Source organism: Pundamilia nyererei, unplaced genomic scaffold, assembly GCF_000239375.1.
Source record: "Pundamilia nyererei isolate P.nyererei 1_Seehausen unplaced genomic scaffold, PunNye1.0 scaffold00307, whole genome shotgun sequence".
Classification (NCBI taxonomy): Eukaryota; Metazoa; Chordata; class Actinopteri; order Cichliformes; family Cichlidae; genus Pundamilia; species Pundamilia nyererei.
The window spans coordinates 389,619-405,165 of NW_005187708.1; the positions used below are offsets into that span (position 1 = coordinate 389,619).

Genomic DNA, 15,547 nt, shown 5'->3' on the forward strand with positions numbered 1-15,547 from the left:
TTTTTTTTAAAGAGGACAAGAGCGGTGAGGCCTATCGCAATAGTTTCATTTTTCTATCGAGAAAAAGTTATTTCGCAATACATATCGTTCTATCGCCCAGCTCTACCTCATTTCACAGGAAACTGCAGGAACACAGCAGGTTATCAGCAGAACCGTGGAGGCCTTTTACGACCAGCTTTAGGAACGATCCATTTGATTTTGTGCTTTTACAAAACGACATCATCTGCATATAGCGTTAGTTTCCGGCCTGTTTGTGTTACTCCATAACAGCAGCAGCCAGAGGATGTGAGATATTTCTGTCACGATTTCTGCTGTTTGCTTTTCTTTATAAAAACTAAGAGAGAAAAAACCCACAGATTCGTGTTCAGTGAGTTAAAACAGATTCACGGACTTAACTACAGGTCGGTCAATCGTGCTTACTGAAATTCCAGAAAATTACTTCAGAACGAAATCATTTCAATTCTGTTCAGGTTGGTTCAGTTTGAGAATCAGAATCCCAACACCACCACAATCCCCCGTTAGCAAATATTTGGCAACGACTGAGAGGAAGAACCCCGTTTTATGGGTGATTGCAGCGTTATCACTGAAGTAGCTGACCCCATGTTGTTGGGGTTTACCTTCAACTAGGGGTGGGCGATAGAAACGATAGAAACCATATAAATTTGGCCAACGATAGATTTTGACTATATTGCTCTATCGCGATAGCGCATGTTGATGATGTCATCAAGCTGCGCCTGTTTTGGTCGAAAGCATCGCAGCGGCTAAAACCATTATCATCTGCAAATTATGGCGAGCGACAGTCATAGCAAAGAGATGAAGTACTTTTGAAATATGGGGAAAGCGAAAAACTGCGCTTCCTCCACTTCTGTAACATTGATTCATTAATGTTGAATTCTCTCGCAGCTGCTCTGTTCCCGTGTTGTTGCAGTATATTAATAACTAACCTCGTATTGTGGATGAATGATCTCAGTTGTTCCCCTGACTGAAGTTTGCCCCGTGTACAGCATCCTGCTATGCGATTACATTTGTCCCTGACCACCAGAATCCCTCACGTTAACTTTTAATGAGTGGAAAAAAGTTGGCGTTCATCCTCCAGCTTCACTGTGCTAAAGTTATGCTAACATAGCTGTGTCGCTAGCAATCACGTAGCACAACATGTTTAGGTGGAAACTAGCGAGCTAACTTCCTGTTAACTTCTAACTCCGTTAAATTTAATAAATTTCTGTTTTCATGGATGTTAAACTTAATTGTTACACCTGCTAAAGCAGCAACGCTGATCGTTTTATTACAGATGAAAGAATTGTGTTGACATGAGTCACACCTGACGGGACAGGAAACAGATTACAGCCATGAATCAGAGCTCCGAGTCACGTCTGGACTGCTCTGCCCAAACACTAAACAACCCACGAGGGAACAGAGGAGTAGAACTACCAACCCCCCCAGGAGAGTCACTTTGGATCTGACAGTAAAATCTTCCATTTAACAGTTCAACTGTCAGAATGAAAGATGAAAGATTTGGACTTCGGTGATGTCTGGATGTAATTAGAGCAACTTTGACATGACCACAGACCTGCATCAGGTTCGCCTGCCAAACAAAGTAACGTCTGCTGCTCGGGGTAAATTAAACCATGCATTTCAACAGCCCCGCACCAAACACAGCACTTCAGTCATCACGTCACATTATTACTCTTTCCTCACACTGTGCTCATGTACAACAGTCATTAATGGTGCTTTTAGCTCTGTTTGCCTGCTGGGTGTCATATCTCTCTCTGAAGAAATGCAGCTAATGATCGTCTGACAGCTGCAATCTCACGATGACTCACAAACTATAAACAATCAAACTTTCCCATCATCAGCTCCAGTCCTCATCTCACCTCCTGCGTGGCCTCTGATCCAGGAGTCGTCACAATCAGCTCTGAAACTACAAAACTACCCGAGGTTTGATTCCAGCTGTGAGCTCGCTCGTCGGCGTGTTTGTTGGGCTGTGACGTTCGTGTCAACAGCTGGATTACCACCACTCGTATTATTTTCCATGAAAATGTTGTCCGCTGACTTCATTTACCTAATTATAACTAAACTCAGACGTCCATCTGTAAGTGGTTTATCTCAGTCTACCATTTCCACAACTTTATGTCACCAACCTCATGACAACATTTCAGCCAATCAGCATTCGGACTACGCACCGATGATGTGCTGCTCGCCCCCTGAAGGACCACACCTGTGCATTTCACATCATTCCTTTCTGTGTGTAGTCGAAGAGCAATGCTAACCCACAATGACCACGAGTCTGACTTCAGACTCATGTTAACATGTTTAAGAGTTGAATCCTGCCAGGACCTCCTGATGTGACCGATGAGAACAGCAGGAACGATGAAGCAGACACTGATGAGATATTTGGGTCACAGGTGAATCGGCCTGTGGACAGAGCCCACAGTGTCAAACATTTCACCCACTGCTCAGCGTTTTACTGGAAAATAAAAGGATGACTTCCAGTCTCTTTCTCACAGTGAGGATTACAGAGTAATACTAACGATGCTACGTTGTCAGGTGTCGTAGGAACGGCATCAGAGATGGAAAAGTTGGATCAGCGCGTCCCTGGGAAGTCCAGCGTGTTCCCGTTTGTAACAGAGTCTGATGCTCCACCCGGAGGCAGCACGAATAAACTGAACATCAACATATGATCCGACTCGGGAGGCGTGAAAGCACCTGAGGGGAATTATCGCCTCTTTAGCTGCTAAACGATCCTCAGCTGGTTCGTTGCCACCGAAAACGCCTTCCACGTCGTCCAGGCGTCGCGTCATAGCCCGCTGTAACCATGACGCCACCCGTTACAACCTCGCTGTGATAAAAATACAGCTGCAGACGAGCATGTATGTTAACGTATGAGTGTGTGTGTCAGTAAACGGGGGGAGGTGGTCGGGTAGCGCTGTGTGTCAGGAGCCTAGAGGTTGCTAGGCAACGCCAGGGAAGGCATGTGCTACTGCAGGGGTTCCTCACATCTGCCCAGAACATGATGCTGCTGTTTATGCAGGTAAACCTGTTCAGCGTAGCCACACAGAGGCAGAGAGCGGGTCAGGGAAACCTGCACAGGTACGACACCAACACGGACCCCCGAGACTCCGAGCGCCACCTCGTCCTCGCCGTCAGATTCAAAGCACAGCTCTGGAACATTCACACATCGAGACGAAACGTTAATGTAAAAACCCGCTCACGGCCGCTGCAGCCTTATCAACAAATCACCTCAGTGACACACACACGCGCTGCCGCATGTTCTTTATCACGACGTAAATCTGCTGGATGCGGATCGAGGGCGTTTCTGGACCAGATGTGAGCGTTTGTGCGCGAGCCGACACATGACGCAGCAGCAGCAGATCTCCTGTTGCAACTTTTACACATCAGCCAGCAGCGTCACGCAGCAGACGGCCCGATCAATACGTTCACCACACACACACACACGAGGGAGTGCATGACCGTATGAACACACGTGCTAGGAAATGAGTCACGCTGCACGCTGCAGCACCTCCCCCTACCTCCTAACCTTTGGGAGGATTTATTTTCCTCATAGGTGGGAGGTGGAGGAGCTGGAGGAGGGGGGGCGACCTACCAGTAGGCGCCGGTGGAGCCGCTTGGTTCTCCTCAGGGTGCCCATGATGCGGCGGCCCATCTTTTTGGCGTACCACACAGAGTTGAGCATGTTGATGCTGCCGCTGCTGCTGCGCTGAAGGTGGTGTGTCGCCTCCTCTGCGCCTCCTCGCTCCTGCTGCAGGCTGCGGGGTGGCAGAGGTGGTGCTGGCTGGAGAACAGACGATGGGAGGGGGCTTCACTCCACCTTGGGTCCCCCCCCACCCCACCTCCTCGTCTTCTTCCTCTCAGACACAAACAGGGAGGCTGCAGAGGAGCCGACGGAGGTGACCGGGAGATGAGCCGAACCGCGGTCGTCCTCTTCCTGTCAGCGGGGATAAACGCTCGTCATGGCGCGGGGGTGACGGGGGGAGAAAGCGCGGAGCCTCTGGGGGGGGATTAACGTGGCGACGGGGTGAGAGAGCATCGCTCGGCAGCCGGTCGGCGAGCCTCCGTCTGTGTGGAGCAGACAGCAACAGCAGACTGCAGGGCTGACGAGAGGACGAGCGAGAGAGAGAGCGTGTGTGTGTGTGTGTGTGTGTGTGTGTGTGCGTTTAAAGAGAGCGCAGGCAGGGAGGAAGTTGGTCCTCTGATCTCTTCTCTCTGCAGTCTGGAAACCTCACACAGTCTTCCTCCTCCTCCTCCTCCCTCTCAGCGGGGTTGGTCCAGCTGACCTTTGTCCTACTTCAGACTCCGAAAATGAGTCAGCAGGGAAGACTCCGAGTTTTCCCGGTGTGGAGATCACAGGAGTGGCGGTCACGACAGCACAGCGAGTTCATTTAGAGCAATGGTGGCAAACATGTGGTGCTGGGGCCAGAAACAGGCCACCCAGGGCCCAAATCCGGCCCACAGGAACATCAGAGATCAATGGACGTCTGCACGTCTCAAGGAGACCACTTTTTATTTCTGTAGCGCAGCATTGATATAATTTTGAGAAATCTAGAATACAACATTTTTCTTTAGTCATTTAAATGTTATAGATTAAAAACTATGATTTATAACACGCAGCTGTAACCTGCACTCATCATTTGTTTTTAAATGGCTGTTATTATTCTGCAATTTTCACTTCATTACGTGATTTTGTACATTTTCCTTTTAAGGTCATAAACCTGAGAACAGGAAGTACAGAAGAGTCCAAGTCTGTCACATGATGAAGCAAAGTGTCCGTTTCATTAACATGCACCGTCAGCATCAGAGTCACATCACTCTACGTCAGCTCTTCGTTCTTTACTGCCTGCTAAAAACATATATCCGTATGTAAGTGGTGCTAGTCTGAAGGCTGGGCCAAAATGTCAGTCTGGTTTTATTCACCTGCTCGCCTGCTTCCTTTTGTCCAAACGAAATAAATGTTTTCTTATTAAAGTATGGTGCATATACTGCATTTAAAACTGTCAAACAGCTTTAATTTGTATAATTTTTGCTAGATTGATATCAAGAGTCTAAAGTTGTGGTCATATTCTTAATAAAACAAGACTTTCTGGTGAATCATGTTTGTCTCAATTTTAGTCCTTTAAAGGTTTTCTGCTGTAAGCGCCGTGTTGGGCCTGAGGTCACTGATGAAAACAGTGATTAAAAGCTTCTCTTACAGACACTAAACCTCTGACATGGTGTCCCACCAGGCTCTGCCCAGGACACGCCTTTCAAACAGTTACCTGATCCATAAGCCAGAGGAAACACACCTGTACGATGATGACACCCCGCTTTACGTAGCAGCTGATCCTGATGACCTGAGGCCACCGTGTCCTTTAAACCAGGCTGTGGATGAACCCCAAAGACCAAACTTCATTTTATACAAAGAGAAGAGAGCGATGAGTCAAAAGCTTCACATTTATTTGATCTTAAGATGAATTTAAGAGTAAATATGTTGAGTAGAAGTTCTGAGGTCAAGACTCTGAGTTGTACCGAGGTTTGGATTTTTCTTTGTTACTCAGTTTGTTGCACACTTTCACTGTTTCTCGATTACACGAAAACTAATGAACCAAAGTTCCTGAAAACTGAATCGGTACAAACGGGGCAAAAGGAGGAGCGCGTTTGGTTCAGATGCAGAACATAGTGTTTAAGGGAAGCATTGAAACCTGTTTGCAGCAGAAACCTTAGTTTCAGGAGAGAAAACCTCAGTAAAACATGTTAGAAATGCATTTTTTAAAATAAATTAATAAATTATCTCACTGATGTGATGAAGAAGAAAACCTGGCACATAAACTTTAAACTCATGTAAGTTTCTGTCTGCTGTGAGATCGGCCACTCGTGTTTCTTCTTACAGTGTACGAACCTACCATAAACGCTTAAATGAACACGTTTTCCCCGCCATCCACCGAGTTTCCCGCTCAGGAAGACGTCCGCACCGACATTGAACGGTTTCCCTGAAACTTCATAAAGCTTTAAATAGAGCTGGCCCGTCCTCCCCGGACCGACGTGCAGCGGAGACGATGAAGGAGCCCTCGTTTCATGAGCTCTGCTGCTAAATATACTTGAGAGCAGCTGTAAATCTTTCTGTTGGGGACGAAGAGGAGGGCAGCTCTCCATTTTATCATCACCCCCTCACAGTGTTACTGAAAGCCTCACTAAATCGTTCCTTGTCCTTCCGTGGAGGTTCACCCCTCCTCCTCCTCCTTCTCCATTTTCCTGCCGTCTGGATTTTCTTTGTCGACATTCATCTCCTGTGTTGCCATGGCGCTGCTGAGGACAGCGAGTCGAGTGAGAGGTGGAGAAAACGAGATGAAAAAAAAATGAAAGGGACAATAAACACAGGGGCGTACAGTACGTCCTCGCGGCCCTCGCCGTCTTTGTGGGATGTGACAGTCCATTTGCTGCGTTATCGCCGTGGAGGCGGTGGAGATAGCATCCACCTGCTGACGTCAGGCAGGGCGGCCGCTGCAGATCAAACGTTTAAGAAACAATGAAGAGCTGGATGAAGAGATTCCTCCAAAGAGTGTTGGAGGTGCTGAAGAGTCTGAGGCACAAACAGCTGCACCGATCAGGGCCAGAACCCCCACCCCCCACCTCTGTTCTTTATCTTTGGACAGTTGCAGGTAAAACATGTGGAAAACCAATCAGTGACATTCAGTAAAGCTGCGGGACAGCGGGAATCGAACAGAGACCTGCTGCTGACTCATCGGCACGCCTGCCAACAGGAAACTCCTGCAGTTTGCAAGACCCTCAAACTTCACTACAGATAAGTTGTGCACACAGCCAAGTTTGCGGTTTGCGGTGAAACCGGAGGAGTTGTACTTACATCTTATGCCATCAGCTTGTCCTCGGTCACGGGTTACTTCCACATAAAGCTTTGCAAAAACTGCATAAAAACCACTTGCAGTAACAAAAACATAATATTCCAGAAACACGCTTTGCTGATCCGATCAGCTGTTCATAACACTTCCTACGTTGGAATAGACGTCAGTGCGAACTATCGCATGTCCACCATTACCTGCCCGAAACCGAAATGTAGTTGTTGTTGTTTTTTTTACTTATGGGCCTTATAAGCCTATACTGGTGTTTTTAAAAGTCATGTTTGACTTCATGCTTTTCTGAATAGTTGCTGGGATGCTTAGAACTGAAATTGCACTGCTTTAAATAGTTTATTTTGATGCACCTGCCGTTTTCTTTGCAAATTTGCATTATAATATTTATTTTTGTTTTTTCTGCAGTATATAAAAATTGGTGTATCTAAAAAATAAAACTATGAAGACACTCAAAATAAATTTGCTGTTGCTGTAAACTATTTTTTGCAACTTTTTTGTATTTAAAGTTTTGAGGGATAAACCTCTTAAATTTCTCTAAGTAGAAATATATGTACAAAAAACAAAAACGATTTTCAATTTTTTTGTAGTTTATTGCACTTTTTTGCAATTTATGTAGTTACTATGGACTTAATGCAGACATATTACTAAAATTTGGGCTATAACAGTTGTATAGGATGTATAGCAACTTGAAATGCTCCCACAAATGGCTCCACAGCATGTAAAAATATAAAGTAAGCTCTGGCAGACTTGGTTCTATGACAGGGTTAAACACCAGAATTAGCATGTTAGCAAGCTGTACGGGTGCATCACACAGATACCGGCTCACTGACGCTCAGTAACCTCCAAATACAATCCTATCAGTTCCCCAGCGCTCGCGCTCAGACTTCTTGGATGGCCTGTTGGTACACTAACCTCACAGCAGCCATATTACTGTCAGCTAATGTCACTAAACACACGCTCCAAAACACTCCCACAGCACAAACACGCACAGAGCTAGCAGCTACAGCCGCCTGTGTCACCATCCACCTGTCAGCCAAAGAGGCCACGCCCCTAAAATGCTAATTTATTACAGTTTAAACATGTGAGTTTTTACCACAGAGCAAATCATTTGTAATCAGAGCACGTCGTGCTTCAGATAGGTGTGAAAAATGATGGCGATGTGAAATAATACAGCAGTACCAAGAAAACAACCCGGCGGGACGGGAAGGTGAGGGGTGGGGGTTTACCTGGATCGGGGGGTAAGGGTTGGAGGAGCAGGAGGGGAGGGGGCTTTCCTCTCCGTGGGGGTAGAGAGTGGAGGACGTAGGGGAGGGGAGCTCCGGGTGATGCTGTCCTAAAGTTGAGCCGTCAAAGATGCACTCCAGAGACGCTACCTAAAGGACAGAGGAGCAGAGGAGGAGACACGGCGGCTCGCTCAGACACGGCAGGAGGAGCGTCACAGACAGACAGACACGGAGGAGCGCTCAGGGAGGCGTCTCCGTACGGATGAAGGTGACATGTTTCTACACTGAACGACCAAAACAACACAGCAAACACTGGACAGACAAACATGGTTCCCTCTGATTGGCTAGTGCACTCGTCTCCACCACCTTTCTGCTTTAACGATAGTCGCAGACACCTCCACCCCCGGGGGCCGCACACATGCGAGACCTGATCCAAGACTTTCGGTCAGCAGGACCTTTTACCTTCGTTCATCTGCAGATTCAAACCGACACTCTGTAATTTACATCAACTTCCTCTGAGTCCACTTCCTGTCAGAGGGCAGATTCACCCCATCATGTGATGTTACTGCAATTTTTAACATTTTCTGAACAATTTGTACTATTGTGCAAAAACATACTGTGATTTATCACTATTTTAAACTGAAGTTAAACTTTGTCAATTCAGTTTTATTTATTTATACGGCGCCAAATCACAGCAACAGTCACCTGCAGGTCCTTTAGACTGTAAGGCAGACTCCACTACAATAACTTCATCTAACAGCATAATGGTTCTCACTGCAAAATGAGACTGACAGACATGGACACAATGAACGTAGCACAGTCAGTTTAACCTTAACCAACAATTTACTGTGAGAAATCATAGAAAATCACATCTCCGTTGCCGTCTGTCCACACAGAGGTTCACATGTAGTTGTTACACGTGTTTGTCTGTTCTACATGAATCTAGCAGGATGCCTGCAGCTGCCTGACAGACTCAGACTGATGCCAACCGGCTGTCTGCGTTTGTAAAGTAGATGCACTCACTTGCAAACCTTTGACAACGAGTGCAGTCAGAGTCAGACTGCCACTGTTTGCAGAGAGGTTGCCCTCTCGTTTGTAGTATTCAGACTGCACACAAAACATTGCAATGCTTTGCTGTTTCGATTTTTCACCAGCCTGAAAGGTTAATGCTGTAAAACGGGATGTTTTCATGCACGCTACTATCTTTGGCTAACCCCGACCAATCAGAAGTCACTGCCTAAAGACAATTTAGTGCTTTTAGACAGTTGGGCCCAGCTGAGAGACTAACTGAGGGACTTTAGGCACTTAAAGCCTGGCTGCTAATACAGAGAATAAGCTGTATTATTTTTATCTTAATATTCATGACAAACTCTCGATGAGCTGCAGCAAATATACAACTCGAGGCTGATAACTGATTCTATTTATGGAATTTTTGGTTAATTTCCACCAAACAAAGAAAAATTATTGTTAAAAGGGACGATTTGAACATCTCGCCAGAGTTAAACTCAGAACTGGACATCATCTCGCATACCGATGTTTACGCACACAGAGCGCCTCGATGGTTTGAATCTGTAGATGAGACCTGACGAGAAGAATAACAGAATATCATCAGAGTCTGAACATCATTACAAATGAGGTCAGATCTGCTTTAAGAAGAAATCTGAGGGAGAGGAATCACAGAAACCTGAGAGTTCACAGGTGAGCGAGCGATAAACTGATGAGGAGGACAAAGAGGAGGAGCTTTGATGGATAACGGCGTGACCACAGGTCAGGAGAAGATCAGTGATCAATGAGCCTGCTGAGGTTTGTCTTTTTTATTCAGGTCGATTTATTCAGTAGAAACAAAAATGGGTCAAACATTTATGATTTGATTGATTCTGCAGCACTTTTTGGTTCATTTCTGTTACTTTGAGGCTTTTACTGGACGGCAGGCTGAACCCTCTCAGAGACGAGTCCGTCACACTGTCAGGACCGAACACACAAGTCCGAATCAGGCGTGAACGCTGCTGCAACACACGTGTGGAAAACCACATACAACAGGGGGACACACACAGTGAACAGGTGAAGGCTACAACACATCACAATAAACCTCCAACTACACCACAGAACTGCAGCCCAGAGGCCGACGTTAGCTCACACACAAACCAAAACAGCTTTGACTTCATTCTCCTCATCCAGTGTTTAACATCTGGCCCAAAAAAGCCTCATCGAGATCAGTTTCTCTCTTTAGATCAACTAAAACTTTATCGTCTGCACTGAGCGGATCTTTCTCCAACCCTCGGACCACGATGGACTCACTCAGTCACGTGAACAAAGTTTTTTATTCATGCCTTCTGCTCTCTGAGGCTTATCTGACGCTGGTCCGACTGTTTCAGCGAGTTTGGCTGGTCAGATGTGAGAATGCGCGTCCTTCCCTTCGATCGACGGAGCGTTTGAACCGTTTGCAGCTCGACTGTTTCGTGTTCGGCTGTTTTTTCTTTCCTTTTCTTTTTAACGGTAATTGTTTCCTGCATAGAAACAAAGTTTAGTGGAGTTTCTTCTCACATCATCTCAAATCTTTATACCAAACACAGTGCTCCTCTCAGCTCTCCACATTTACTGTGGTGCATTTTTATTCCAGGAGTTCCAGATGTTCACGTGAACCTGTGTTGGCGTGAGCCGTGTTTTCAGCACGAGCAGGTTCCCAGTTTTGACGCTGTGGACGCCGATGTTAAGCGTTACTTTGACATAATTATGTCAGCCGCTGTCTGAACTATGTGGACGTGCCTTATCTTTAAAATTAACGAGCTTTTTATTCTGTTTCAAAGAACAAAGCATCAAAAATCTGACAGATCTCGAAAGTCTTTAGAATGAACACAAATCTTTCTATATTAAGAGAGATTATAAAACATAACTTTGTTTTCATTTCCCTCGTTCATGTGATTTATGATGTAATACCCTTCACAAACACTGGGAGGCAATCACCTACAGATTTCATACAGGTCTCATATTTAAAGCACGAGACATTAAAAAGAAATTAGACAAATTTTTGAGATTTCTGTTAAATAAGGTTTAAATAAGAGACTGAAGCCTCAAAGAAAGTGGGGTTAGATCCACCTGGTGCGGCATCAACACCCTCTGTGACGGCGCTTTGGCCTCGTGCTTCAGATGATCTGATCTCCACACGATGGCAGCAGAGCTCCATCTGCGAGTCACAGCCACCCAGCTTTGATCCGATCCCATGTTCTCAGTTACCACGAGCAGTGCAGCGTGAAACGGGTCAAACCTCCGTGAAATATCACATCTCAGCTAATCGGAGATCGGATTAATCAGCTCTGAGCACGAAACACGGAGGCAGATTTCAGGCAGGAGGCCTTTCCGTTTGTTCTCTGGCGCCGCTGCACACTGATGAGGAAACACATTTATGTGACAATCAGCTGGAAATACAGCGACATCTCACCGAAGCAGCCTTTGGTTTTTATTTAAACTGATCTTTTATTAAACGATTTATTCATCAAACGTGGGAAGAAAAAGTCATTTTAATGACTATTTATAATTCATCACCTTCTTTGTCAAGAACGGCTTAAACTGAAGGTTCTTTTCTGTATCCGCTTTATTTTTACAAACTTAAAGATAATTTCAAACGTTTTGAAAGCGTTAAAGAGATTTTCAGTGTTACTTTAACAGCTCGTCAGAAAAAAGCATCTTTCTAAATACTGTTTATTTGTCCCTAATTAATCGGCCAAGCTACAAAAACACTGGATCCTACACTTCCCATAATGCACCGTGACAGCTCTTCTCCACAGACGACGGGCACACACATTAACGTGGACGTGTGGAGTTGGTGAAATGCTCCTTTAACGGCACACACAGTCGTTATGAGAGTAACGTGGAGGCCCGAGCGGCGACAGACACAAACACAGCGGGCGCTGACAGAAGCAGCACGAACAGGAGGCAGAGTCACGTGACTGGGAGCACGCCAAATTCCCCTGGTTGAGCTTCCAGGACGGCGAGAAACAGACCGAGCGCGATCTGGTTTCCAAACCGAGGCCCGGCTGTGAGAGAAGCTGCTCACATCACACGAGGAAAGTGTTTAAATATCAGCTCGTGCTTTTGTCCTGAAGCGTTTGAGTCACCTAAATTATTTTCAGACTGGGAAAATCCGGGAAACTAGTAGGAAGCTCTAACAGGGCGTTCCAGCAGCCAGGACTGCTACTTCCCTCTCAATGTTTGGATGAAACATCAGGAGCTGGATGAATCCACGTTTGACAGAATTTCTGTCCTTTCACATTTATGATCGCACAGCTTTGATTCTGTTCATGGAAAACTTTAGGAAGCGTCCACTAGTGGGAACTCCTGGACGGCCTCAACATCGAGACCCCAAACATCTAATCCTGTAGGTTTACCTCAGGGGGAATTCTCAGGCTCCGCCCACAATACCATGCGGTGATCTCACCTGGACTTTTACCTGCTGCAGCTGTAACACTGAAACGTGGACCAGAGGAATTTGAAAGGTGTGTGATGGCGTGATGACAGGAAACAGGTGTGAGCTTCAGAGCAGCGTCAGCATTTTAATGGGTCACATGATGCAACACATACAAGCAACAAGCCTCATCCTCCGTGTGTGTGTGTGTGTGTGTGTGTGTGTGTGTGTGTGTGTGTGTGTGTGATCGACTGATTAAAGTGGAATGCGGCGACTCTGATTGGTGTGAATACATAAACACGAAAAGTCGCCATCAGGAAACAAATGTAAAGAGATGAGAAACACATGAACTTCACTGGCATTTTAACAAACTGAGCTGAAATCTTGGATTTTGCCTGAATGTTGGCTCAGCCAGGTCTTTTCAGAAGGACCGTTGGACTTAAAAACATTACATTAAAAACCTCCAGAAGCAGGTTTTCACTGAAACTGAGAGCAAGCTTTTTATTTGCTGAAGCTACAGAACATAATGCTCATCAACGATCTGACTGTGACGGACGTTTTAACGTCTGAAATGAAGGCCGTGGCTCGCTGACTGTTTGAAAGAGAAGCCAGTAAAGTCGCCGTTTGGACCAATGAGAGAGACGCGAGGCTGAGACAATGCCATCTCCTACCTTCATCGGTGAGATGTGAGCGTGGGTGACGTAGCCGTGCACATTCTCGATCAGGGAAAGGTTCTTCTCTGCTACCTGGACCAGCTCTGGGCCCCCAGCCTCCTCCGTCAGCTGGGGGGAGCTCTGGTCCTGGGGGGACGAGTCCTCATCGTGGTGCCTGTACTTCTGCAACAGGAAAACGCAAAAATCAGCAAAACGGGGCCAACAGCAATGCGACAACAACTCTAGTTCAATGAGTTGAACCGTTATGAGCAGCGACAGCGGGGAGGAAGAACCACCAAAAGAATCAGGCTCGGGGAGGAGCAGCTGTCACGATTATACACGACACATCTTCATGAAACTCTCCACTCGAGCGCAACAACAGTGCAGACGGCTCCACCATGTGGTGAGAATCAGTAATTACGGGTTCATTATTTACAGAGAAGAAAACGCAACAAACTAACAAAACAAAAACCTCAACGTAAAGAAGGGAAAACAAAGCGATAAAAGACAAACAAACCAGCAGAGACCTCATATTTAAAACCTTTTTTGTAATAAATTTTAAACCCAAACATAAGCTAACCTGCTTTTCTGTGTTTCAGCTTTCTAAACGGGCAGTTTTTGGTCAGTAATGTGACCCACGGGTCCACAGAGCCAAAATTCTGGGGGCTCTGATTGGCCTTGGTGAGCTGGAGGTGTCACCAAGTAAGTTTGTTATTCCCAGGAAGGAATTCAGAAAGAACGCCAGCGTGGCAGAGCCGATCAGCCACTAACCAGAAGGTCGGTGGTTCGATCCCAGGCTGCTCCAGTCTGCATGCCAAATATCCTTGGGCAAGATACTAACCACATGTTGCTCTCCGATGCATCCATCGGAGTGTGAATGTGTATGAATGTTAGATACTTAAGCTTGGAAGTGCTTGTGTGAATGGGTGAATGAATTAGTTGTATAAGGCGCTTTGAGTGCTCAGAGTAGAGAAGCGCTATATAAGAACCAGTCCATTTAAAGGATAATCCTTCTCTGATCCTCTGACTGCTTTTCTCAACAAAAGGAGGTGACTCACTGCTCGTCAGCACCAAACCCTTGTGACTGAATCATCGGTGCAGGTGAAGAAAACCTGTGCAAGAGAAGAAACTCAAGTCCCAGAGTGCACCTCTCCAACAAACATCCAATCACAGCTTGGGTCTCTGTTGTGGTCAGAGCTCCAGTCGGTGTAGTTTATAAAATAAAAACGAGGATATAAATGGAAAAAGAGCAGAAGTCCTCCTCGGAGGCCTCGTCCGTTGATCGGCAGCCTTCACATCTTGATGAGTCAGAGCTCTCCAGTCTTACTCATCTGTTTTCTGGCTTCGGGAGGAGAGACGCTCAGTGTGACAGGTGAACGACTCGACGGTCCTGCACAGACGCGGTTACGTAACCAAACCGAGTGATGGGCACTTTTCGGAGCGCCGACTCGCTGAGCGGGAGGAGGACATCAGAAACCTGAACATCACGGAGGTGTAACAGGAATTCAACCGACTGAAAACATTTCAACCAAAAACTAAGATCGCAGGATTTATTGGTTTCCTAAAATCATAAAGTTTCTTTATGAAAGTAAGTCTTTCTTTTCCCTATTAAAAAAAAAGAAAAAAAAAACCCAGTGAAGGAGCTACGGACTTAAACGCTTCAACAGCCAATCACGTTGCTCGATCTGAGGGCAGTGGTAACATTGTTGCAACCTTCCGTCTGTGTCGGCCTGACTTTAAGAAACACTTTTATGGACTAAATTCGTCTCCAGTCCACTGAGAATTAAACAGCTGAGACAAACTGTGAGAACATGCAGGCAGCTCGCCCACGCTCAGGAAAATAGAAGTTAATGCAGCTCCAGTAAGTGCTGCGAAAGTAAAAACACTCAGTCCACCATCTGAGGCTCGGCTAAAGAAACATCAGCGCGTTTTTATTATTATTTCATCTCAACACTTCGAAGAGTCTTTGAGGAGTCTGAAAAGAAAAATGCGAGTGTTTCTAATTGAACACGAGGAGCATTAAACGAGCCCCAAAGGACAAGAACTAAATTCAGAAATGAGAGTGAGACCAACAGAAGTCGATTTAAAAGACTGGATACGTGTGAATCCTGACCTCAGAGACTAAAACAGTGTTTGTTTCAGTTCTAAAGAAAGTCAAACTGTGCTCAGCTCCAACATAATGATGAGTGTGGCTGATAAATGGAGACAACACCAGCGCAGCTTTGGAGGGTTACCGACGCCGGGCAGTGTCTTCTTAGGCTCGTATACACACAGCAGCACAGGAAGCGTTTCAGGTCACATGACACAAACAGACACGTATGATCACAGCTCTGGTTTAGCCACAGTTTCATTTGTGCTGTAACACTAAACAGTTTCTTTATAACTGCTGAGCTACTCCAACGCTTA

General features: G+C 45.9%; 1 protein-coding gene across 7 annotated transcripts in view; it reads right to left on the reverse strand.

Annotated features, from left to right (window-relative positions):
- LOC102215717 (disks large homolog 1-like) overlaps positions 1 to 15,547 on the reverse strand; it is a 93,688-nt gene that overhangs the window by 20,186 nt on the left and 57,955 nt on the right. For 5 of the 7 annotated variants that reach the window (XM_005751355.1, XM_005751354.1, XM_013915466.1 and 2 more), the window contains exon 4: positions 13,160 to 13,324. In XM_005751355.1, coding sequence (XP_005751412.1) covers positions 13,160 to 13,324 — 165 coding nt within the window. Of the gene's footprint in view, positions 1 to 8,089; positions 8,237 to 13,159; positions 13,325 to 15,547 lie in introns of all 7 variants that reach the window. The other 2 variants (XM_013915464.1, XM_013915463.1) reach the window with 1 other exon arrangement.